The sequence below is a fragment of the Amblyraja radiata genome, chromosome 24 (assembly GCF_010909765.2).
Source record: "Amblyraja radiata isolate CabotCenter1 chromosome 24, sAmbRad1.1.pri, whole genome shotgun sequence".
Lineage (NCBI taxonomy): Eukaryota > Metazoa > Chordata > Chondrichthyes > Rajiformes > Rajidae > Amblyraja > Amblyraja radiata.
In genome coordinates, this window is record NC_045979.1 from 11,931,511 (window position 1) to 11,959,402 (window position 27,892).

A 27,892-nucleotide genomic window follows, 5' to 3' on the forward strand; every position below is an offset into this window, starting at 1 on the left:
TGTCTCTCCCCACCACCACCCACAACCATCCCACCCCACATCCCGCAGCACTCTTGAGTTCAGTATTCACGTGCATTACATTTGGCACTGTTTGTATTTGAAGGAATTGTAAGAGTGGATGGACTCCAAACTGTGAAGAAGCACCACGAAGCTTGATGCCTCCTTGATGTCACATCTGATGGTGTGATTTAAGTTCAGCTTTAGGTGGTTAGATGTTAAATTAAAAATGAATTGTTTCCATTTGTTCCTGGGGACATGGGATTATTATTTGAAGTTATTCCATTCTTGATAAATCTTCTTTAGTGTATAAATCATGAAGTGTCACGCAATGATCTAAATCTTGCTTTGCCCACAGTTTGATTTGTAAAGGTTATAAAGTTCTGTAGTATTAAATAATCATAATTTGCTAACTGCTCCTTACTAACAAAAGTGAGAATTTAATAACACAAAAAGAATGACAGCACACAATATATTATGATGATTGATATTATTAAATAAGTATAAAGCATATGTTTCAGTAATGTTGAGATGTGGTGCATTAATAATTTGAGACAAGACATATGATAGGAAAAGATCATAGTGAACAAACAGTTCCCAAAGATTTTCAACACCCTGAGTTTGCTTTGCCTCACTTTTGGGATTGTTGCCAACATATAATTAAGAGATTGATTTTCATAATCAGTCAACACTTCCATTATTATAGTATCATGTGCCCATCACAACAGTAAAAGTAATGGCAGTCATTGAATGAGATGGACTGTGGTGCCATTTGTTTACCCATGGGCAGCACGGTGGCGCAGCGGTAGAGTTGTTGCCTAACAGCGCTTGCAACGCTGGAGACCCGGGTTTGATCCTGACTACGGGTGCTGTCTGTATGGAGTTTGTACGTTCCCACTGTGACCTGCCTGGGTTTTCTCCGAGATCATCGGTTTCCTCCCACATTTCAAAGACGTACGTATGTAGGTAAATTGGCTTGGTAAATGTAAACATTGTCTCTAGTGTGTGTAGGATAGTGTTAATGTGCGGGGTTTTGTTGGTCAGCCTGGACCTGATGGGTTAAAGGGCCTGTTTCCGCGCTGTATCTGTTAACTAAAATAAAATCAAGGGAGCCAACTTTACTCCAGAACACATTGAGGATGACCATGGAGTAAGGTTCGGCATATAACCATATAACCATATAACAATTACAGCACGGAAACAGGCCATCTCGGCCCTACAAGTCCGTGCTGAACAACTTTTTACCCTTAGTCCCACCTGCCTGCACTCATACCATAACCCTCCATTCCCTTCTCATCCATATGCCTATCAAATTTATTTTTAAATGATACCAACGAACCTGCCTCCACCACTTCCACTGGAAGCTCATTCCACACCGCTACCACTCTCTGAGTAAAGAAACATAGATGGTTTATTTTATTGCATTGGCTTCAGTGTTCTTTTTTTTGGTAGATTCCCACAGCACTTTGCACAACACCCACTTCCAATTAGGAATCCCCTGTTCCATGTTCTTTAATGCTATAAATCAGACCCCGCACTGATGTACAGCCACAGCTTGGAGCAACTCCACAGCAAGTGGGAAATGTGAAGCAATCGAACATGGCTGGAGGAGGAGAACTGACACATGGATAACTTTTATGAAATTGTGCAGAAATAGGATGAGATGTTGGAGTCAGTTATTTATCTTCCAGCCGGCAATTTTGACTCACTTTTCACTTACACAAATATTCAATTGAGAAAATTGTGTTGAAAGAGTGCAGAGTTATTCAGGTTTCTTCTCCATAGATGCTGCCTCACCCGCTGAGTTTCTCCAGCATTTTTGTCTACCTTCGATTTTCCAGCATCCAGTTCCTTCCTAAACATTCAGGTTTCTTCTGGTTCCTTTATATTTCAGCTTGAAGTGACGAAATTTGTGTCAATGAAGTTATGTACATATTATGAAATGATGTGGAAAGTTTGAGAGTGTATTGTGATATTTGAAAGTCAACCATAATATTATTAGGAATCTTCCTACTCGTTGCATGCTACTTGGTTTTGATTCATGAAGCCAGGCTAAGCCAAGGTCCTGAAGTGCCTGTTGCCTCTGCAAACACTCCCTCCAACATCACTGATCAGATAACGGCCTTTATGAATACAGAATAACCTTTTGCCTCTCCTTGTGTTAGGCAGAGGAAAGACATGGGAACATCGAAGAACGTTTAAGACAACTGGAGAGCCAGCTCGAAGAAAAAAATCAAGAGCTTTCACGGGTAGGTTGTATATTGTTACTGGATGAAATTTGGGTCCATTGTTGAAGTGAAAATGGTTTACAGAAATTTGTATTTAAATTATCATGCTTTCTTAGTTTAGTTTAGTTCATTGTCATGTGTACCGACGTACAGTGAAAAGTTTTTTTGTTGCGTGCTATCCAGTCAGCAGAAAGACTACACATGATTACAATCAAACCACCCACAGTGTACAGATACAAGATAAAGGGATTCATGTTTGGTACAAGATAAAGTCCAGTAGAGTCTGATTAAAGATAGACCAAGGGTCTCGGATGAGGTAGTTGTAATTCAGGACCACTCTCTAATTGGTGATAGGCTGGTTCAGTTGACTGATAACAGCTGGGAAGAAACTGTCCGTGGACTTCAGTGGTAATGACTTCGCAACCTGCTTAGGATTGTGAAAAATTAAATGCAATATCCTTATGTCGCAAAGGGAAAAAGGGAATGGAGATAACATTGGTAGGCACACCGTGGCAAGGAATTGTAAAGTGTTAGCTCTTGAAGAATCATATTGATGATGGCTTACAAAAATTAAAAGGCAGAATGAATAACATGAATTGTAATTTCACTATTTCATAAACAGGAAACCTGAGCAGCTTCTGTAAGAAATCAGCAACCACTTTTGCTGTAATGAGCTGAGGTGGAAACCATTTAAGCCTTATGTCTCCATCCATCCCAATTTATAATTTAAACAGTTCATGATTCCTTTTATCTGAAGGAAAACAATAAAAGGAATTATTGGGGGGAAAACGAAATAGAAAATGAAGGAATTTGGGAGGACACCAAACATAAATAAAGTTTGTCCACTGGTATGTTCCAAAACGTAATGTCCTGCGTTCCCAGGATGAAATTTCATAAGCCACGGATATATGAGCGCATTAAATGTACAGATTAATTAGAAATAGTGTGAGGAGTTATGGGGAGAAGACAGGAGAATGGACTTGAGAGGGAAAGTTAATTCAGCCATGATTGAATGGCAGAGTAGACTTGATGGGCCAAATGGCATAATTCTACTCCTAGAATTTATGAATTTATTAGCAATAACGTGGGAGAGATTAGATGAACAAAATTTGTAGGATTGAAGGCTATAGAAAAGCAAAATAGAATAAATATGGATGGAATGGTGAGAATTCATTTTTAATTGTCATAAAGTAGCAATTATCTGGAATTATAACTGCAGCTCTAACTTTATTATTTAAATGGTATTTATTATGAATATAGCTACACGGTGGTTAAGTTATTGGACCAACAACTCAAACATGGTGTTTGGATTCATGCAGTGTGCAAATGATTCCGCAAGGAAATAGGTCAGATTATTCTGAGGCACAGTCTGAGCAATTGGTTTAAAGCAAGGTGTTTATTAGCGATAACCTCGTTTATAACTTTGTCGGCGCTTGTGCTTTGGTGACACTTGCGTCCTGCCTCGGTGAGGTCTCCTACATAATTTTACCGGGTTGTGTGCAAAGCAAAGCATTTCACTGTATCTAGGTACATGTGACTATAAAGTATCATTGAATCATTGAATCGTTGATTGCAGGCTCGTCAACGAGAAAAGATGAACGAAGAGCATAACAAGCGTTTGTCGGACACCGTTGATCGATTGTTGTCAGAATCAAATGAACGACTCCAGCTTCACCTGAAGGAACGAATGGCTGCGCTGGAAGAGAAAGTACGTGGGGAAATGCATGCTCTATATGCTCACTGTTAGGTGTTTGTTGAACACAACATTGTTCTCAAATGATAAGTGTGATCATCAAGGAGCATTAATCTTGAAGTAAGGAAAGGTAAACCACTTCATACTCTTTTAAGATAGACACAAAATGCTGCAGTAACTCAGTGGGACAGGCAGCATCTCTGGATAGAAGGAATGGGTGACTTTTCGGGTCGAGACCCTTCTTCAGAATGAGCGTCAGCGGAGAGGGATGCATAGAGATATGGAAGGGTAAGGTGTGAAAATGAGAGATCTCAGGGCATAGATCAAGGATTTAATCCTTGCATTGATCTCATTGCATGGAATGAATCGTGGAAGCATACTGAGTTGAAGGTGTGGTACTTGCAAAGTTAATGAAGCAATACTATTTTAGCTCTGGAAACAAATATAGTCAAAATAATTGAATTAATTCATGACTTATTTGAAACATAGTCCTTCCGTTCCCCACAGCAGTAATGATCCAAGGTATCCAATAGTGTATCATGCTTGTAGTTTGCAGATATTATTCCTATACTCAAGAAGGGTTATAGGGATAAGCAGGAAACTATAGTGTGGGGAATTTTATGTCAGTAGTAGTGGCGGCACAGTGGTGCAGCGTAGGTTTGCCATCTTACAGCGCCAGAGACCTGGGTTTGATCCTGACTCCGAGTACTGTCTCTACGGAGTTTGTACAGTATGTTCTCCCCGTGACCGCATGGGCTTTCTCCGGGTGCTACGGTTTCCTTCCACACTCCAAAGGTGTGCAGTTTTGTAGGCTAATTGGCTTCTGTAAATTGTCCCTAGTGTGGACTAGAAAGCCTTAGAAATTTGATGAACATAAGGTGTTTGACATGATGTGGTTGTAAGCATGGCTTGTGACAAGGCCCTGCATGGCCTTGTGACTTTGGTGGATTGGGCAGTGAAGGAGGTATTTAACTTGTTCACCCTCATCGGCAGGGCTATTGGGATAACATTCTCATCAAATGATTTGGATGAGAATGTTTGTGATCTGATGAAAAAGTAAGAGGTCGACACAGAGGTCGGTCGAGTTGTGGAGAGCGATGATGGTTTCCTGAGGATACAGATGGACATAGATCAGCTGGAAGGTTGGGTGTAGTGATGGCAGATGGAATTTAATCCAAGCATGTGTGAAGTAATGCATTTTGGCTCATTTCTCCAGGCCAGATGAGCGTTGATGTACAGAGGAAACTTGGGGTATAAGTTTATGGTTCCCCGAAAGTGGCAACTGCCACTAACAGGGGAGGATAGTGAAGAAGACATGTAGATTGCATGCCTTCATAAGCAGAGGTATTGAGTATTGGATTGGGGCAACATGTTGTAGCTACACAGACCCATTGTTTCTGCTTGTTCATGTCCCATCAAATTAATTTACACATACCTCAACTCCATCCTATCCCCCCTGGTCCAATCCATCCCTACCTATGCCCAAGACACCTCACACACTCTTCGGCTCTTCAATGACTTCCGTTTTCCAGCCCCACACTCCCTCATCTTTACCACAGATTTCTAGTCACTCTACACCTCTATCCCCCACCGTAAAGGTCTTAAAGCCCTCCGTTTCTTCCTCGACTGCAGAATCAGCCAATTTCCGTCTACCAATACACTCCTCTGCCGAGCAGAGCTGGTCCTTACCCTCAACAACTTATACAATTGTGAGGGGGATAGATGGTGAATATGTTTTCTTTGGATAGTCTTTAACTCGAGGATATGGAATGGAGAAATATTTTCAGGAGATCGGTGCGGCACATTTTTCACATAAAGGGTGTGGGCATATCGAAGAAATTGCCAGAGGCGGCAGTACAGGCTGGTACAATCATAGCATTTAAAAAGTCTGGTATGTAGATAGGAAAGTAAGAGAAGAGTTTGGGCAAAATGGTGAAAATGGGGATGGTGTATCTAGACATCTCATTCGTCATGGAAGAGTATGTCTCTGTGCTGCACAACTCATAACTATAACTCTGCCAATATATACATTTTTACATTAGAATTGCAGTTTCACAACAAAGTTTTCCAACAAAAATCAAAACTGTTTAACTCTAGTAATTATTTACATTGGACAGCATCTGTTTTAGTTAATTAGGCACCATCTGCTTCATGCCTTCTTCCTAACACTTGAACTCTCGTTGATGTGTATAATCTATTCCCAATTTAATTACAGAATCAAAAATGGGTTATTAATTCGGCATCAGATCTGGGTAAGATAGATTTTAGGCAGTTTGGTCAGCATATCTCAGAGAAATGAAATGCATGGAATTCAGAGGAGATGTAAAAGAAGACATGCATCAGGCTTTCAAATTCAGAAAAAAAGCATAGTCAGTTTAAAGTGACTGAGGTATATTAGCAATAAGAATTGGCCAGATGAAGGAACATAAGGAAAAACGTGTTAGCCTTGAGGAGAGAAGGGTAGACATTTGGGGGGAAAAAAATCTAATGACAGCAGATAAATGCAACAGGCTCCGTGAAGAAGTTTAAAACGAAGGACTGAATCAATACCTATCAAATGGGATTTTGAAAGCATTCCTTGTCTATTCCCTCAAAATAACACAGGAAGGATTTTGATTTTTCCTTAACAATAGGCTATCATTGGTGAATGTCTCGCATTTGGGGTTTTTACCAGCTTGTTTTTAAGTTAAAAGCCATCTCACGTTCTGTGCCCCCATGCTTCATTGTTGCAGGTTATTTGAAATTTGTTCAGCATTCCTATCATTTGGCCACAGGGTAACCCTGAATAGCAAAATATGTTGAAAGATATGCTTTCATCTAATTAATTTCTGAATTTGTGAAATAAAATGTGAAACTCTAATAGTGCAATTATTGCATCCTCTGCTTGGCTGTTTATTTTCCCTACAAACTGCTTCATTTTCTTTCCTTTTATCAAGTCAGTTTAAATCCTGTTGTCTAATCTTTTCTATCATTGATATACTTCTGCAAATATTCATTTCCATATTCATATAGACACATAACCAAAGAATTTTAAAAATAGCTCCGTTATCTCTCAATGTTCCTTGCATTATAAGTATGGTCCAGATAAAACTCATGAGCAAACCCATGTAGTAGACAAAATTATAATTAGCAAGGATACAAGACATACAAGCAAGCAACATTTATTTTGCATTTTGTTCCCAATCATTTAGCTTAAGACTTTTGGATGAATGTTAAAAGCAAGACCATCTGGTCATTCTGAAGTAGGATTGCCTACATCTTCTATCTATATCTTTTCCTCTTTCATCTATATTCCTTCCTCTAGCTTCACAATTCCTAACTCTTCAACCCTTTTGTCTCACACCTTCTGTCTTCTCAATTGTGGCATTTGTCCAACCATCTGCAGTCAACCCACCCCCCACCCCCTCACCTGTATCTACCTATTACTTGCCAGACTTTGTCCTGTCCCTCCTCTCTTCCAGCTTTCTCTCCCCCTCCACCCCCACGTTCAGTCCATGTTCTCCAGAGATGTTGCCTGACCCACTGAGTTACTCCAGCACTTTGCTTTTTTTTTTTAGTAAACCACATCTGCAGTTCCTTGTTTCTACATTGTCTACATCTTGCATTTAATCGTTGTTTAATGCAGCAGGGACTTCACCTATTTATAACAGACATAATGTGGGATTAAGTATTGTGGTTTCAGTTTGATAGGAATTGGGACATGCTTTTAACAGAGAAGTGGTGCAAAACAATTTTAAGTCTTGCTCTTATTCAGCTCAATGAATAGTTCCATTCTTAAATGACAACTCTTACAAGTGATAACAATAATGGTAGAATTGTAATCTAACAACAATGGAACAATATCAAGAGATTAAGAGTACAGGCACTCGTAAGGGTTATGTTCTGTGAACCCTTACATGTCAGATGTTACAGCTTGGAATCACCATCCCCATCCCCATCCCCTGCCCGAAATAATTCACTGAGTGAAGAAGGGTCTCGACCTGAAACATCGCCTGTCCATGTCATCCAGAGATGCTGCCTGGCCAGCTGAACACTTTGTGTTCATCACTGAGAGTATGAACTGTCTCAGCGGCATCCGCTGTATCCAGGGCACTTTCTGTGGCGTGTGGCCTTCTGGGTAAGCACCGCCGCCATTGCCGGCTTGTTTCCGTAATAATTTAAGTGATCGTACAGTGTTGTGGAAATTACAAACTGCCTTGATTGCAGTAGGGACTGAGTACAGAATTGTTCAAGTAAGTGCGGTTAAGTAGGTATTGCATAAGTCGGGGAATGTCTGTAGTTATAGGTACTGTGTCCGCAAAAGTAAACCAGACAAAAGGTTTCATATATCATGATGGATGCCATCACGTCAATCTCACTCAGGAGGAGTATAATTGCTGCATGCTTTCTGCAGACATTATCCCATTTCCTGCGCACATGACCTCCAAGCTCGGGTAAGATTTTGTTCCTAATCTTCCCACTCCAACCTTCAAGCCTTGACTCCATCCAGACAATGACAGATCATTGAGCCACTGGAGTTAAATTATATCTCTGATCCTTCTGTTTATTCCCTCTCCTCAAGGAAGATCTTGGCCATCACTACCTTGACAAAAGCCTTATTTAAATTCATGATCTTGAACTGTTAATATATCCATAAAACAATACCCATCCAAACCTGTACTCTCCCTACCCCATCTACTGAGCAGGGTTTGACTCATCGCTTCCCCGCTTCCTCTCACTGATCAGCAACACTAAAGTCCTGCACCATTCCCACCCTCACGATGTCCAGGATTTCAAGTCCTTTTCCTCTGGCCAGATTCTGTATTTCATCATTTAGTATTCACTCGCCTACTTTAGTTTAGTTTAGTTTGGAGATACAGTGTGGAAACAGGCCCTTTGGCCCACCGAGTCCGTACCGACCAGCGATCCCCGCACATTAACATTATCCAGTCTGAAGAAGGGTTTCAGCCCAAAATGTTACCTATTTCCTTCGCTCCATAGATGCTGCCGCACCCGCTGAGTTTCTCCAGCATTTTGTCTACCTTAACATTATCCTACACACACTAGGGGCAATTTATATTTATATCGTCAATTAACCAACAAACCTGTATGTCCTTGGAGTGTGGCGGGAAATCTGAAGATCTTGGAGAAAACCCCCGCAGGTCACAGGGAGAACGTACAAACTCCGTACAGACAGCACCCCCAGTCAGGATCGAACCCGGGTCTCTGGCGCTGTAAAACAGCAATTCTACTGATTCGCCAGTACTGCAATGCAAAATGTGCATTAATTAGGTTTTAGAAGCAATTGGAATCAGAAAGAGTGTGTAAGAAGGAAATCATTATGATGGTGAGCATCCCATCATAAGACCCCGAAGTTGTGAAGGTCTGGTTCAACTTGACACATTGACAGCGGGGGGTATGTAAATAGTGCAGAGAGTAGGGACTTTCTAGCAGGGGCTACCCAAGACAGCTGTGGCAATCTAATATTTAACTTGAAAAGCTGGAGCACATCCAGGATGTTAGATAAGTGCTTTCTTAAGCTGTTGCCAAGTTGAGTTCAGAGGAAAGTGAGAGAGAAAATCAGAAAACAGAGTTGCCTTTGGTTTGTGGAAGGATGCATTTTGAGGGATGTTTAATACAAAGAAATGGGAGGGATAGTGGTTGAAGAAGTTGGTTAGATGGTTGATCTTTATGATCAAGTTCTCACATTCATCATTGGAGGGCACAGCTGATGAGACTCAGTCTGCTGGATTAACCTCGAGTATTAACCTGTAGTATTTACTATAGTTTTTACATGTTAGTAATTGTGATTAATTTCAGTGAACTAATGATGTTGCAATATTCTAGGATTCAGTTCTGCATTCTAGATACTTTAGATATCACTGTTCCAGAATTTAATACCCGCCATCGGGAAGAAGATATAGGAGCTTGAAAACTATGACATCCAGGTTCAAGAGCAGCTTGTTCCCCACAACTATCAGGCTATTAAACACTACAACCTCCAAATAAGCTCCAGACTACATATACTTGGGAGGTACACAAAATTGCTGGGGAAACTCAGCGGGTGCAGCAGCATCTATGGAGCGAAGGAAATAGGCGACGTTTCGGGCCGAAACCCTTCTTCAGACTGATGGGGGGTGGGGGGGGGAGAAAGAAGGAAAAGGGGAGGAGGAGGAGGAGCCCGAGGGCGGGCGGATGGGAGGGTGGGAGGAGACAGCTAGAGGGTTAAGGAAGGGGAGGAGACAGCAAGGGCTAGCAAAATTGGGTATTGTTGGGTATACTTGGGTATTGTTTTTGTCTTTGCATTATTACACACACACACACGCACGCACGGAAGCACGCACGCACACACGCACACACACACACACCTTTATTTTGTTGTTTATTACGGTGTTTACAGAGTACCTATTTTACATATCTGTTGTGCTGCTGCAAGTAAGAATTTCATTGCTCCGTTTCTGGACATATGACAATAAACCCTCTTGACTCTTGTTAACACCCAAGTTTAAACAATATACCAAAAAGAGGACAAAACATTCACATTGGTAGCAAACAGCCATCACATAAAAACATGTTTTCCCTTCACAGAATACACTAATCCAAGAAGTGGAAAATACAAGAAAACAGCTTGAAGAATATCACATGGACAAGGTATGACTGGTGCTTCAGGCATCAGTGTTTCTTACATGTATGTTTGTTTCTAGTTCTCAATGTGCCTTATCCTGCATTTGCCCTGTAGAAGCAGAGATCTAATAACAAACACCGACTGCCAGTGTAATGACAAATGGCAGTGTGGCTGAGAAAACGTCAGGGTAGGTGGTGGAGGCAGGTACGATCACAATATTAAAAAATACATTTGGATATGTATATGGAAAAGAAAGGTTTAGACGTATATATAATGATGAGAGGCATAGATGGAATAGACAGTCAGATCCTTTTCCTGGTGTGGAAATGTCCAAGACTAGAGGACATAGCTTTAAGATAAGAGGAGCAAAGTTTAACGAAGATGTATGAGGTAAGTTTTCATTGCACAATGAGGTAAGGTTGGTGGGTGCCTAGAACATGCTGCCAGAAGTGGAGATGGTGGAGGCAGGTACAGTACTGGCATTTAAGCTATTAGGTAGGCATATGGATTGGTATGGTTCATGTACAGACTGATGGCATTAATTTACTGTTTAATGTTTTATGTGTCATTCCTAATTGTCACTGTATGTTGTTGTCACTTGCGGGTGGAGCACCAAGGCAAATTCCTTGTATGTGAATACTATGCCAATAAACTTATTGATTCATTCAATACCTTGATATTATGCTTGGCGCATACACTGTGGGCTGAATGGCCTGTTCCTGTGTTGTACTTTTCTGTGTTCTATGTTCCATATAGACCAAATTCAGCCAAATAGGATTAGTTCAGGTAACATCTTGGTCACTTGGATGAGTTGGGCCAAAGGGCCTGTTTCTCTGCTGCATTGAATGCTATGTTATGAGCTCTTTGGAAACCTATTGAGCCATATTGCTTTAGTTTTCAAAGTAAAATAATGCTTCTTGCATTCATTTGGAAGAATGAAATATTCTGGTGTATTAGATGTACATCTATTGTTACACTAGATGATAAAAAGTCTGTTTTAAATGTTTACATTAATTGAATACTAAATCAATATAGTAATGCATGGCCCACTTTGAAAGCCAATAAATGTTTTGTGCTGACAGAGCTACTGCAGTCTAACAGCCAGGAATTGCTTTAGATTCTTAATTATAGATTGGTTTGTAATTACATATTGACTGCATTGAGAACCAGCATTCCCCTTGCATATCCCTTTTACTTGGGCCTGATAACACAATTCGGAAAAACTTGGACATAGAGATCTTACTAGAATTCAATCTGGATGCCTGACCATGTTATGGAATCAATGCAAGGGAAATATCCCATGTTTCATACAGTTTATTACTGTGTTGACTTATTCTCGCATTAACATAACAGCACCTGTGAATGTCCATTGAACTGCATAAATAATTTTCCCTTGGTGATTATGGTAATTGAAGTTTCGAGAAAGAAACGTAAAGTGTTTCTATATTTTTATACATATCCATGTTCACTGACTTAATATGACTTAAAAACCTTCTGATGTGTGAACCTCAGAAAAAAATATCACGTGATTACTTTTTGGTTTTAATATCCCCATTTTCATTATCGAAATATGGCCACCTCTATCAATCTCTGTTGTCTTTCTCAACATTTGCTGACATTGAGACTGCACATTTAGCTTTATCTTTGTTTTCCAGCACTAAAATAAAAACAAAAATGTTGGAAATACTCTGCAGGGGCTGCATCAGTGGAGATGGAAACTGAGTTAATTGAATTGATCAATACATCAACTATTTCTTTTTAGTTCTCTAATTAATAAAAATGATGAACGGCTGGACTGATGTAGATTGGCAGAGCCAAGCTGTTTATTATCTCTCATGCCATTAATTTCTTCATAACCATTGTTTTTCTTTTACTTTTATCCTTTAATTCCTCCTGTTAGTTGAACTGTTGGTTCCCTAGCATTTCCAGAAAGCTCCTTGTACCGATAAATAACATAGACACATAGAAACATAGAAAATAGGTGCAGGAGTAGGTCATTCGGCCCTTCGAGCCTGCACCGCCATTCAATATGATCATGGCTGATCATCCAACTCAGTATCCTGTACCTGCTTTCTCTCCAAACCCCCTGATCCCTTTAGCCACAAGGGCCACATCTAACTCCCTCTTAAATATAGCCAATAAACTGGCCTTAACTACATTCTGTGGCAGAGAATTCCAGAGATTCGCCACTCTCTGTGTAAAAAATGTTTTTCTCATCTCAGTCCTAAAAGATTTCCCCTTTATCCTTAAACTGTGATACCCTTGTTCTGGACTTCCCCAACACGGGAACAATCTTCCTGCATCTAGCCTGTCCAACCCCTTAAGAATTTTGTAAGTTTCTATAAGATCCCCCCTCAATCTTTTAAATTCTAGCGAGTACAAGCCGAGTCTATCCAGTCTTTCTTCATATGAAAGTCCTGACATCCCAGGAATCAGTCTGGTGAACCTTCTCTGTACTCCCTCAATGGCAACTTGTACGAGTGCAAGGGACTTTATTGAAAGTTTATTCATGAACGCAAAGATGAAGACAGACCAAAGTATTTGTTCAATTAATCTGCTAATTCTTTCTTCTCCATTTTAAATATTCCTGTTAATGACGGGATGTCCTGTCTCACACAGGAGAGGCTGGCGAACGAAATAGGGAAGTTAAGGACGGAAGTGGAGCAGCTGAAATTGAAGACGGGGGCGTTTGCAGATAGTGTCCATCCACGGTAATGCCATCAACATTTAGACCTTGGTCGCAAGTCATTTTCTTGTCAGTTGATTTGTCTTTCTGATGAGCTTACACAAGCTGGCGTACTCAACACCAGGTCTTCCCGTGTCCATTGTTAGCATTCGCGCTACATTGTACTTAACACAGAACACTGAATGAGTTCCTCTGGTAACCAGAAGGAGCGGAAGATAGAAACAAACACAAAGCCCTCAGATTCATTACAACCCATTAACAGTTGCCAGTGGTACAGTTTGCGAGTGCTGAAAGAAGAGAATTTAGGGCAGCACGGTGGTGCAGCGGTAGATTTGCTGCTTTATAGCGCCAGAGACCCGGGTTCGAACCTGACTACGAGTTTGTACATTCTCCCTGTGATCGTGTGGGTTTTCTCCGGGTGCTCCAGTTTCCTCCCTCATCCCAGAGAAAGATGCAGGTTAATTGGCATCTGTAAATTGTCCCTAATATGTAAGATAGAACTAGTGTGCAGGGGATTGCTGGTTGGCGTGGGCTTGGTGGGCTGAAGGGATTGTTTCCATGCTGTATTTCTAAACTAAGCTGAACTAAACATAGCACGTAGAAAAGTACAGTAGAGAAGCAGGCCCCTCAGCCCACAATGTCTGTGCAATCATAATGCCAAGAAAAACTAATCTAATCTGCCTGCACACATTCCATATCCCTCCACATCCTCACACATCCATGTGTAGCTAAAAGCCTCTTAAATGTCCTTATCCGTCCCAGCAGAAGATTCCAGGTTGAACCACTCTGTGTAAAAATAAAACTCACCCTACACATCTCCTTTAAATGTTGCTCTTACAGTTAAGTGTCTAGAATTCAGCTATCTCTTCAATGCAAGCTGGAAGCACAGAGACCCCGAATATTAGGATGTGTAGTCCCAATATCTCTGCTTAAGACACAAGAGCAGAAGTTTCAATATCTTTGGAGAAAAGCAGAATGCATGAAGTTAAGAGGACTTGGCAAGTCGACAAGACTGCCACCTTATTTCAGAATTATTGCAATCCAACTCTGTGGAGTTAGTGATTGAGAACGAGGTCAGCAGCTGTTTGTATTCATCAGCCAGAAGCCAAATCTCATTCTTGTGCATATGTTTGATGAGGTAAAAACAGATTTTCTTTTCCCCAAAAATAAACTATTCAGAATTAAAATATGTACAAACGAAAAACTATCCAAAAAAAACTCTTCAGGCATTCTCAGTGTCTACACATTAATTAGTTTCATACTCAGTAGTGTTTTCACCTGTTTTAAAACAAAATACCTGTGGCCCCCCTGGGGTGATACCCCTTCCCTTGTTTGAGGGGTGTCCCCAATGGACTCTGCCCCTCAATCTTCAGTGCCAGAAGGACCCTAGACTGTGGTCCTACCCCACAGAGCCTTGCCGTTGGCTGCACAGATATGATGTAACTTCAATTTGGGAAAAGTAATCTGGTGCTTTCTTGTAGAGCTCATCTGGGCAGTGCAACAGATTTGCGGTACACTCTTAGTTCCGTGGTAGAGACCCAGCCAGAGCTGTATGGATCGCCAGCAGTACTACGACGAGCTCAGAAGGGGCGCTTCACCTCTCTGCGGGAGGAACCTACTAAGGTAAGAGATAATAATAATAATAATACATTTTATTTGCGGGCGCCTTTCAAAGTCTCAAGGACACCTTACAGAAATTAACAAGAGAGAAAAAAACATATAGTCGGAGTAAAATAAATAATAAGGACAGCACCAATACACAAATTAAAGACAGAAATCGCTCCAAAGACAAAAAATCAAAAACACAATGTGAAGAGAGAGCAGCGGCAGCTAAACCTCGCCAGCGTACACTCCCTTCCGACAGCCACCTTGGACACAGACTAACATATTAACTTACACACAAAAAAATCATCCCCCCACAATGGTTACAACTGTGGGGGAACGCACAATGTCCAGTCCCCATCTCCAGTTCTCCCAAAGTCAGGCCTATTGAGGCCACCGCTATTGCCTCTACGGAGGCCCGATGTTCCTGGCCGTTCTGGCCGGGTGCTGTTGCCCCGGCATCGGGAGAGTCCTCTCAGCGGCTGGGCCACCTGGAACGGCCACTTCCTAGCTGGGGACCGCGGCTTCCGAAGCCGACAAGGCCGCGCCGGTTTGGAGCTCCCAGGCTCCCGATGTTAGAGTCGGCGCTGCCAGCTCCGCTCCGCAGACCCGCAGCCCGGCGGTGTTGATCTCGGCGGTCACAGCTCACCGGAGCTCCAGCGCGTCGATCCAGCGCGGCGACCCAGGCAAAGCATCGCCCGCTCCGCTCCGCGATAGCGCTCCAGCACTGTGCCGCCACCGAAGCCGAGGTGCTGGGCGGTCCCCGCCAGGAAACGGCGCTCCACGCCGCTGGTAGGCCACGAGGACGGGTCGACGGGGCAGCCCGGAGAAAAAGCTGCCTCACCGACCAGGTAGGGACCTAGAAATGTTGTTACCCCCTACCCCCCACATTAAAAAGTAATTTCTCCCACATACAAGGCACAGGACTAACTAAAACTGCAACAAAAAAAAGTGAATTAAACGGACGGCTGCTGGTTAGCAGCCGTTCCCCAAGATGGCTCCTCCTCCTGGGATGGTCTCTTATGACTGGCTTTTCAGCAGATTAGTAGATCTCTGTGTAAATGTAACGAAATATATACAGGATTCAAGGATTTGGATCAATTAATGGAGAAAGCACATCCGGAAAAGCACAAAGAATGATTTATTAAAGCAAAATACAAATACCGAAAAATTATCAATAAAGTAACAATACAAAATAACACCTTACGCCTCACTGCATATTCAAGTCTCCTGTTTGCACTGCTGGCACTGGCAAACCCGGTGTTCCAAGCACTCCCTGTGGGTGAGGTTCTCTCTCTCCCCGAAGGTGAAGCTCTTCTCTATTTCTCTCCCCCTCTTGGTGAAGATCTCCTCTAATGGTAGAGCATGCACATACAATAACTTAATCTGTGTGTGTCAGACGATGTATCAAAACTGGCTCTCCTCCTTGGTACCATGACGGCATGAGTTATGTGTCCTATCAGATGCCGAGCTAGACTCGGATGCCTCTAGGAAGGCAGAGCTTATCTTAGTGACCTTGCAGGTGGCCTCATGATTTTCTGGTCCATTCGAGTTAGCCTAAGCATTCTTCGAAAATATCTACTTGTTTTCCTGAGCTGGGTTTGAAATGTGGTGCTGCTAATTTAGCTGACAACTCCACTTTAGATGACATAGTCTGTTTAACCTTTACATTACAGCAAGGTGTTATTTAAAGATGTGGACATTTCCTTCAAGGAATTCTCAGGCTCAGACTGTTACTGGAATATCCAGCAATGACTAGGTCTAAAAAAGGTCACGTCGTCTTGCTTAAAATAACAAACGTGTGCAGCAAAGGAGGTTGTGGTTGTCATAGTGAAATGTCTTTACCATTACACGAAGGATGCCATTGAAGCTCCACATCATAAAAAGTAGCTGTCTCCTCCTGCTACAGAGTATAGAAACTTGGAAAAATAGCTGCAGGTGTAGGCCATTCGGCCCTTCGAGCCAGCACCACCATACAATATGATCATGGCTGATCATCTAAAATCAGTACCCCGTTCTGTTTATTTTCCCCATATCCCTTGATTCCGTTAGCCCAAAGAGCGAAATCTCTCTCTGTCAGCAACTTTGATATAAATGGGACAGATTTCTTGCATATCGGCATAATTATATCAAAATAATGTGCATGTAAGTGAGGTAAAATGTAATATGGGATTAGGAAACTTGCAGCAGTTGAGGAGGTGGAGTTAATGAGCCAGTTAAACATATCAAGATAATTATTGAGCCTATGTGATTAGTGCAGAAAAAATAAGTTTACATGTGCCAACAATGAGAATATTAAATTACAAGTACAATAATGTAGAAGATGGAAACAAAAATGCTGGAGTAACTCAGCGGGACAGGCAGCATCTCTGAATAGAAGGAATGGGTGACGTTTCGGGTAGAGACCCTTCTTCAGACCCATCTCGTTACTGGACCCGCTGAGTTACCTCCAGCATTTTGTGTTTATCTTCAGTGTAACCCAGCATCTGCAGTTCCTCTCTACGCAACAATGCAGAGTAAGTGAGACTGTGTTGACACACTGGAGAGGAAAAATCACACCAGCACGAGAGTTCTGGAGGATGAAACAAGAGGGACATCATGTAAATGGTGTTCTTTCTATTTTTATTCTGAGAAGTAAAAAGCCAGAGAGTAGCTGACATCAAAGGGTAGCTGATGAAAGGTTCTGCATACAAGGAAGCCATTTTAACTGCATCTGCAAAATATATTGAGGTTCAATATTTAGCAGGTTGATGCCAGAATGTATGTATTTAAAGAATCCAGTTGGGTAGGAGTATTATATTGTCAAGAAACAGCTTTTTTATAAATAGGAAAAAAAATTAAGAAACAATGGATGTTGCAAATCTGAAATAAGAGCAGAAATGCTGGAAATACTTAATAGGTCAGGCAGCATATATTTGAAGTGAACCAACAAATTTCACATCAGTGATTTTTTATCAAAGTTTGCTGAAAGGTCATCAACAAAAGATTAGCTTTCTGTAATGGTCTTTGACCTGCTAAGGGTTTTAGAATGTTTATTAGGTGAAATCCTTATTTCACTCTTTGCATTTGAAGGTTGTACAGTTGCTCCAGATCCATTTGTGCATCTTCAGGTTTTCCAGCCTGTGGGATTATGTGAAAATATGTTAGAAAGAAGCTCAAGGAATTGAGCGTCACCAGGACAAGTGGATCAGGTGTGCATCCAGGGAGAGCAAAATGCACGGAAGAGGTGCAAGCACGACCTGTGATTAGCATGTCTTGTGTAATTTTTCAACTCGTGTACTCAGCCTACTTTTGAAGCATGTCTTGACTGGTGAAGTCGTTTCTGCATTAAGTCCAGAAGTCCATTATGTTCTCGGTTGAGCCAATCTTTAGTTTAGCTTAGAGTTTTGAAATACAGCGTGGAAGCAGGCCTTTCGGCCCAATGAGTCCTCGCCGACCAATGATCACCCCTACACTAGTTCTATCCAACACACTAGGGACATGTTGACAAAAGTAAATTAACCTACACACCTGCATGTCATTGGAATGTGGGAGGAAACTGGACATACAAAGAAAGCCCACTCGGTCCCAGTGAGAACGTACAAACTCCATTCAGACAGCGCCCGTAGTCAGCATTGAACCCAGGTCTCTGTAAGCCAACAACTCTACCGCTGTGCAACTGTGTCGCCCAACAACTTTCTTAAGTGACTATCATGTAACCATCTATACTAACACCATTTACCCACACTTGATCCATGATCTACAATGCCTTGACAATTTGAGTACTCGGATATTGGTATGGCCCCTGCCAGAGGAGGCAGGTACTATAACAACATTTAATAGACATTTGGACAGGCACATAGATAGAAAAGGTTTGGGGATTATGGGCCAAATGCAGGCAAGTGGGACCAGTGTAGATGGGGCATCATGGTCGGTATGGGCAAGTTGGGCTGAAGAGAGTGTTTCCATGCTGCACAACTCCATGATGGAGAAGTCATTCCAGTAGGAATATAGTTCCTGTGAATTTATTATTTCCTTGTCAGAGATGGTAAACAATGTTATTTTGTACTGTGACCAAAGAAAAGCATAGAACATAGAAAAGTATAGCACAGGAACAGGCCCTATGACCTATATCTGTGCTGAACATAATGCCAAAATAACTAATCTTATCTGCCTCCACATGATCGATTTCCCTCTACCTCCTGAATATACAAACACCTATCTAAAATCTTAAACTCCACTAACGGCTTTCCTCCACCACCACCTCAGGCCGTGTGTTGCAGGCACCCAAGTTTTTTTATCTCCTTTAAACTTTGTGTGTCTCACCTTAAAGCTACACCGTCTCGTCCTTGACATTTCCACTCTGGGAAAAAGGTTCTGACTGTCTACCCTCTCTATTTATCTCATATTTTTTATATACTTCTCTCAGGCCTCCCCTTAGCTTCTGATGCTCCATAGAAAACAATCCAAGCTTGAAGAACCGCTCCATAATAACTAATACCCTTTGATTCAAACAGCATCTGGGAAACCTCTTCTACACCTCCCCAAAGCCTCCATATCCTTCCTGCATGGGGCGACCAGAACTTTATGCAATACTCCACACCTGGAGTATTGCGTACAGTTTTGGTCTCCAAATCTGAGGAAGGACATTATTGCCATAGAGGGAGTGCAGAGAAGGTTCACCAGACTGATTCCTGGGATGTCAGGACTGTCTTATGAAGAAAGACTGGATAGACTTGGTTTATACTCTCTAGAATTTAGGAGATTGAGAGGGGATCTTATAGAAACTTACAAAATTCTTAAGGGGTTGGACAGGCTAGATGCAGGAAGATTGCTCCCGATGTTGGGGAAGTCCAGGACAAGGGGTCACAGCTTAAGGATAAGGGGGAAATCCTTTAAAACCGAGATGAGAAGAACTTTTTTCACACAGAGAGTGGTGAATCTCTGGAACTCCCTGCCACAGAGGGTAGTCGAGGCCAGTTCATTGGCTATATTTAAGAGGGAGTTAGATGTGGCCCTTGTGGCTAAGGGGATCAGAGGGTATGGAGAGAAGGCAGGTACGGGATACTGAGTTGGATGATCAGCCATGATCATATTGAATGGCGGTGCAGGCTCGAAGGGCCGAATGGCCTACTCCTGCACCTAATTTCTATGTTTCTATGTTTCCAAATACGGCCTGTTCTGTAAAGCTGCATATAACTACCTGACTCTTATAATCAACAGTCCAACCAATGAAGAAAGCATACCATACACCTTATTTACCATTCTATCTATTTGTGTTGCAACTTTCAGGGAGCTATGGGCTTGTACCCCAAGATCACTCTGTACATTAATGCTGTTAATGGCCTTGGAAATAATTGTATATTTTCTATTTGCATTCGACCTCCCAAAGTGCAACACCATACAGGTGCTCAGATTAAAGTCCATCTGTCACTTCTCAGTCCGTTTCTCTAGTTGATCTTTATCCTGTGTATACTTTGACAACCTATCATGGAAGACTTCACCAATTATCTTACTAGAATTCACATAGACAACATTCACCACCTCATTCACTACCTCATTGATCACCTTTGTCACCTCCTCAAAATACATGATCAAGTTAATAAGACATGAACTGTCACTGACAAAGCCAAGCTTTTTGTCCCCTAATTAGCCCATTCTGTTCATGAAGAATCCTCCAATATTTTCCCTACTACTGACATGAGACTAGCCAGCCTATAACTCCCACGATTTTCTTTACATCTTAAACAAAGGACCAATATTGGCTGCTCTCCGGTCTTCTCAGACCTTGTCAGCCGCTAGAGAAGATGCAAAGATCTTCACCTAGGCTCCTGCAAATTCCTCTCTTGCCTCTCTTAATAACTTGGGAGAGATACCATCTGTTACTGGGGATTTATCAACCTTATGTAAGATGTTTGAAAACTCTGTTGTCTTCTTTGAAGACACTTTTCTTCCTAAAGAAATACATCTTCATTCTGGTAACTCTGCACTGGAATAGCTGCATCATTTATTACTATCTTGATCTCAGGGAAACTTGCACATCTAAGTGGCAGATTGGCATATGGTTATATCAGTGCCGAATCTGACGGTCTGACAAGAGACGCAGATTTTGATTTTACAGATATGTATTTCTATGTATTTTGAGAACAAATCCTACATCAAGAGAGAATGCTGTAAGAGCAGAACTATAATGGAGACTTTACTTATTCTTAATTTCATGAATTTAGCTGACCAATCTGAGTGATGTGTGATGAGTTACGTGTCTCTGGTGTGGATCACCTTGAATGTAGCTATCTGTAATCTACAAATGATGAATTGGTACAAGTAAACAGGACACTATGGCACCAGTAAATGGCCATGATCGAATGCCTTGGTGGCATATGTTCTGCTATGAATAAGGAATGTAGCATTTATATCAGCCGTTAAGGTTTAATTAGTTTTAGCCTTTTCCTTATTTGGTATTCAGTCTGACTATGAAAGGAGCCATTAGGCAATTCCTTGAGCATTTATCCTCAAGGATTATGTTAGTAATTGACAGCTTTTGCTGAGACAATTATAAACCCTTGCTTAAATTTCTTTCTGCAAATTTATAATGAACTTTTATTTCAGATGCTCCATTTTATTTTTCTAGCTACAAATATTTGGGGAAGATGGTTTTGGCAGGCAGAATGCTAATATGGTGGTGTCTTGTATAAGTATTTACCTTAAGGATAAAATCTAGCTTTGACATTGTTTTGTATAGTATGTGGAACACTGAATCAGGTCAAGTTGCATAGCCTTCCGAGTGTAAACAAATTACCAGTGTATGTTGTATTCTAATGAAAAGAATAATGCTTCTCCCAAAGGAGGACATAAAGTGCTGAAGCAACTCAGCAGGTCAGGCAGCATCTCTGGAGAACACGGATAGGCGATGTTTCAGGTTGGGACCATTCTTCAGCCTCGTGTAAGGGGAGGGAGGGGAGAGAAAGTGGGGAAAGAGCAGAGGCAGGACAAAGGGTGGCAGGTAACAGGTGCACACAGGTGAAGGGGAGTGCTGATAGGCAGATGGTTGGAACAAAAGCCAGATATTAAAACGGAAGGTATGAGATGAAAGGATTGAAGAGCTGCGAATTGTGTGTCTCCCCACACTGTACTAACGACATCTTGTACCAAGCAGCAGCCTAATGATTTTCCACTTGTGCTATTGCCTCAACAGCATCTTATTGAGTGTAGGAAGGAACTTCTGATCCTGGTTTGCACCGAAGATAGACACAAAATTCTGGAGTAACTCAGCGGGACATCCTCAGCAGCATCTCTGGTAGAAGAAATGAGTGATGTTTCGGGTTGAGACCCTTCTTCAGACTGTCTGAAGAAGGATCTCGACCCGATAGAAGTCACCCATTCCTTCTATCCAGTCCAGTATATCTTTGACAGATCCCAAAAAGTAGTTAAAATTTGATCTCATCTCATTCACCATCATCTTGAGTTTTATATTTCTAAACTCTTGCCATTAAACTCAGTACTTCATGAGATTTTTTTATAGCTTTGTTCATCTGAGATGTTGCCTTTAACATAATGAGAGCATGAATTGCCTAAACCATATGTCTTCTGCGCTGCCCAATCTTTTATAAATTTAAATATATTATTTTGCTTTTAAGCCAAGTACCCCCATGTCATTCTACTGATTTTGCAATATTTCAAAGGCGGTACTTGAAGATCTGCAGAATCATTAAGCGCCTTGAGTATTAGAAAGGCGCTATATAAATCCCATCCATTATTATTATTATTATTATAGTCATTTTCATGTTATCTGTAAATGTGAAGAGTACTCCTGCATTTTCTCCTAACATCAAGACCAAAGCAAGGTCTTTGCATACAGAAAAGCAATCGTATGTACTGCAATTTCACATAGCAGCCAGTCAGGTTGAATTTAATACACATATAACTTCAAAACTACGTAATCAAGATGGAACATCAAAAGTAGAATTTAGAATAGTGCAGCACAAGAACTACAGTATGTTTGTGCCGAACATGATGCCAAGTTAAACTGATCTCATCTGCCTGTACATGATCCATAACCCTCTATTCCCTGCACTTCCATATGCCTATGTAAAAGCCTCTTTGACACCACTATCATATCTGCCACCACCCCTGGCAATGGGTTCCAGGCTCCCACTACTCTCTGTAAATAAAAACTTGCTCCGGACATCTCCATTAATCTTACCCTCTCTCACCTTATCGCTCTGCCCTCTGCTCTCCAAGTGTTGGATATTTCCAGCCTGGGAAAAAAGGTTCTGATTTCTACCCTATACAGCATATGCCCCAGCATTTGATATATTTCTACTCCCCTCAAACTGTATAATAACCAATGATGTGCACCAAGTAAATTACATGGCTCGGTCGTGCCTTACAATAGGAATGTTACAAAATTTTGAGATTTTAAAATCAAGCCTGTAATTTATCCCGTCAGATAAAGCATAAAAAGAAGTTTAATTTGATACTTAATTCACTTTCAAATCTTCAGTATTAAAAAAGTTATGGTAATTTTCATACTCGGAAATTAGCATCTTGTTCCCTATTGCTTTTCCATTGACTTAACACAAAAGCTGTGATCGGACAGTCAAAAGCCCAAAACTTTCTTAAAAATTAAGAGAACTGAATGAAATTTTCAATTATTATAGATTGAAGCATTCTGAAACAAATATGAAACATCTTACTTGGATGACTTGAAATTAAAGCATATAATTAGTTAGTTACCAAATTGTAGCTAATTACAAAATTGACCGTTGTGACAGAAATAGTAATAAACACCGAGACTGCCTTGAAAATTCAAAAATATGATATTCTCAAGATCAAAACTTAAATATTATGTAAGTCTGTAACAGACAGGTAATGAAATTACAATTTCTAGCAAAAGACCAAGTCTTTATGGAGAAGATCAGTTGCTAGCTGGTACATTGGCATATCATAATCAGTAGCATCATCATACTCAGATTGCAAATAATAAACAACTTGGTACACATTGTTTAACCTCAACTTTTCAATTTTGGCATTGTAAATTGCAGGTTTTTGCTCTTCAAACCACGCATGACTTGCCTTTCTGTCCCATTAAGAATGTCCTGTAGATCATCACATTTGGAGTAGTCCAAATTTGGATAATCTCTGTGAATGCTGTCTAAATCTGTCTCTTTTTCTGGGCATTTTGATTGACAATTTTGCATTTCTTCTTCGGAGATCTGTTTAAAATGGAAAGGAAAAAACACACTGAACAGCATTAACAGAAACAAGTTATTATTTGCAGTTTTAGAAAAAAAGGTAGAAATGATAATGTTAAACGCTAAAACAAATAGTAAATACCGCCCAAAAAATGCATATTCATGTTTCATTAAATCAATTAAATTCATCTAATCAATTAAATCCATCTAATTTCAATTACTAGGTCTAAGCATCTATCCATTTCTTAAGAAAAGGCTAAAAACATTTAATAGGCTAAGTATCCAAATAACAAATAACAAACTGATCTCATTCACACAAGAATTCACAATATAACATGATTTATAAATCTCACTTTGTCATGAACTTATATGCCAAATGGAAGGAATTTAATGTTTAATTCCCATAAATTAATCCAGAAACATCCACTCTCAAGATAATCAAAATCATTATTTTTTGCACAATACATTTGACTAAAACTGTGGATATTTAGTATGAAAATATTGATGATGGATAGACAACACAAAATATAAATGATTTAGATGTTCTTGTGACATGATTGTGCAAAAAAAATAAATGAATTTGATTATCTTGAGAGTGGATGTTTCTGGAATGTGATCGATTGGAATGTTGCCATCGCCATAAATTTTAAGCCCATATCGACAGGCAAGACACGGCCGATTCATATGGGGCCTAAATAACATTTTTGGCATCATAACATTAAAATGAAGCCACACCAAAAAGCAATGTAATATATTAAATAAACGACATACCTTTTGTTTTGTCCTGATATTGCGATCCGTGATGTTGAAGGCATTAGAAGTCGCGTTTAACTTCAATCCAGCGATTAAATCATCCAGCAAATTTAAAAAAAAACGGGAACGGAAGCCCGAACGATTTTTCTTCATCAGCTAGCAGCCCGAGGAAATCCCTCTCCGACAACCAATACAAACCTGCATCTTAATCCCGCTCCCCCCCCCCCCATCTCTAAACTAAACTAAAGTTATTTAGTGACCTGTCCCTTTTTTTTGTCCCCTCTAGATTCAAACTCTAAATGAACAGGAATGGGAATGCGCTCAACCAGCGAACGTTCTGACAAGCACTCCACACGCTTTTGAAAGTGACCCAGAAATGTCTGACATCGACGACGAGGATGCAGAGACGATGTTTAGCTCGGCCGATCTGCTTTCACCCAGTGGGCATTCTGATGCTCAGACGCTGGCCATGATGTTACAGGAACAACTAGATGCCATCAACAATGAAATCAGGTAGCGGGAAACATTGAGCTTCGAAGCCTCTTCACACCTATCTGGGGATGGTTTTATAACTTAAGCAAGCCGACCAATGGCTTGCTTACTAAAACAAATTTTCATCATTAACATTAGGGTGGCACAGTGGTGCAGCGGTAAAGTTGCTACCGCACAGCGCCAGATACCCGGGTTCAATCCTAACCATGGGATCCATCTATACTGAGTTTGTATGTTGTCCCTGTGACCGCCTGGGATTTCACCGGGTGCTCCGATTTCATCCCACATTCCAAAGAATTGCAGGTCTGTAGGTTAATTGGCCTCTGTAAATTGCCCCTCGTGTGTAGGACAGAACTGGTGTATGCGTGATCGATGGTCGGCGTGGACTCGGTGGGCCGAAGGGCCTGTTTCCACGCTGTATCTCTAAACTACACTAAATTTCTTTCAATGTGCTTTGTAACTAGTTTGTCTATTATAACTTATTACAATTTACATAAAGTTGCTCTTGCAATAATTAAAGCAAGATCTTAATTTCATTCTAATATTTAACTATGATCAGTTTGTGTGTATGTAGTATATAGCCGCGATGTGTTTTTTTGTTAAGTAACTCTGTAGTACGTGAAGAATCATTCAGCTGCTAAGACTAATGTGACCAAGTCTGTTCCATGCCAGGATGATCCAGGAGGAGAAGGAGTCCACTGAGCAACGTGCTGAGGAGATTGAGTGCCGTGTGGGGAGTGGGAGCATGGACGGACTGAACTTAACGCGCATCTGGACAGGGACCTCCATTCCAACGTCTCTCACTGCCCTGTCTCTCACCAGTTCTTCTCCGCCTGCCAGTGGGCGCTCCACACCTAAGCTCACTCCTCGCAGTTCCTCCCATGACTTGGACCGTATGGGCATCATGACACTGGTGAGTGTCACACTGAATGGGAAAAGGGGACCTGGGGTTTTATTTTTGGATGGGTGTAAAAACAAACAAACTTGCTCTTAAACTGGGCTGAACTAGAGTTGAATATGATCCCGGTGCTCACAAACATCAACTTGGTACTTTGCAGGAGTTGTTTAGTTTAGTTTGAGTTTGAGTTCAGTTTAATTTAGTTTAGTTTAGAGATACAGCATGGAAACAGGCCCTTTGGCCCACCGAGTCCACGCCGCCCAGCGATCACCCATACACTGGTTCTGTCCTACACACTAGGGACAATTTACAGAGGCCGATTAACCTACAAACCTGCACATCTTTGGAATGTGGGAGGAAATCGGAGCACCCGGAGAAAACCCACGCAGATAATGGGATAACATACAAACTCCATACAGATTACCCTACACACTAGGGACAATTTACAATTAAACCAAGCCAATTAACCGACAAACCTATCAGTCTTGGGAGTGTGGGAGGAAACGGGAGGACCCGGAGAAAATCCACACAGGTCATGGGGTGAACGTACAAACTCAGTACAGACAGCACCCATTGACAGGATCGAACCTGGGTCTATGGCTCTAAGGCAACCACTCTACTGCTGTGCTACCATGCCGCCCAATCAATTACTCAAGTGTTATTGAAGGCATTTTCACATTTCGGATTAACTTTTGAAATGGGAAGTAGAAAATGGTTAACCCTTTTTTTCCTTTGGATATGGAACCAAGCAATTTAATTTCACAAGGGAGGGACTCGCCGTGAAGAAATCAAGTTGCTGGGTAACCAAATCCAATACAAATAAGTAAATAACTTCCTACTTTCAATTTTGAAGGTTAATCAGAAATGAGAAAACATGTTTATCATATTCACAGAAATTGATGCAGTCATACAAGGAAGCTATCAGTTTGCACTGATGTACAAAGTTCTATACAATTTGTGGATCATTTTTCATCTTTTCAATCATAGTCATACAGCAGTGGAAACAGGCCCTTAAGCCCAACTTGCCCACACCAACCGACATGTCCCGTCGACTGTATATTAGTCCCACCTGCCTGCGTTTGGCCCATATCCCTCTAAACCTGTACTTTCCATGTACCTATCTAAATGTTTCTTAAATGTTGCGATAGTACCAGCCTCAACTATCCCCTCTGGGAGCTCGTTCCATACACCCACCACCCTTTGTGTGAAAAAGTTACCCCTCAGATTCCTATTTAGTCTTTCTACCCTCATCTTAAACCTATGTCCTCTGGTCCTCAATTCCCCTAATCTGGGCAAGAGACTCTGTGCACCTAAAGCACCTCAATCTAAATATTTTGAGTTGTGTAATTTTAAAAGGTGATCCAACTGTTAGGGGTCCACATGAAGCCAAAAGATGGTTCATTGTAGCTGAACCTCACATTTGTTCATTGATGAGCAACTAATGTTATAATGTTAAATCCAGAGTAGGTTAGTTTATCCTGTCCATGATTAGATGTGTCCAGGTCAATTTTCTTCCTGATATAATGAACACTCACTGCGTGTAAAAGAAAAAAATGTAAAAGTACTCCAACTGCATCACAGAAGTATCTTGTCAATCATTTTTAATCAAAAGCCAGACGCTTAAAACACTTGCTTTAAGGTTTAGAACTTCCCTTTCGTACCCAACGTTTTATATTATAGAGGTCAACAACTGAAACATTCAGCAATCACCATTGATTTGAGCACCATTGAGCAACTTTACAGGTTGAAAAATGTCTGACTGAGGT

The 27,892-nt window shown here is 41.1% G+C and overlaps 1 protein-coding gene across 11 annotated transcripts in view; it reads left to right on the forward strand.

Annotated features, from left to right (window-relative positions):
* ppfia4 (PTPRF interacting protein alpha 4) overlaps positions 1-27,892 on the forward strand; it is a 551,689-nt gene that overhangs the window by 473,121 nt on the left and 50,676 nt on the right. For all 11 annotated transcript variants that reach the window (XM_033042432.1, XM_033042428.1, XM_033042431.1 and 8 more), the window contains exons 9-15: positions 2,163-2,246; positions 3,802-3,933; positions 10,486-10,548; positions 13,142-13,233; positions 14,690-14,831; positions 25,023-25,249; positions 25,901-26,141. In XM_033042432.1, the coding sequence (XP_032898323.1) occupies positions 2,163-2,246; positions 3,802-3,933; positions 10,486-10,548; positions 13,142-13,233; positions 14,690-14,831; positions 25,023-25,249; positions 25,901-26,141 (981 nt within the window). The remainder of the gene's footprint in view (positions 1-2,162; positions 2,247-3,801; positions 3,934-10,485; positions 10,549-13,141; positions 13,234-14,689; positions 14,832-25,022; positions 25,250-25,900; positions 26,142-27,892) is intronic.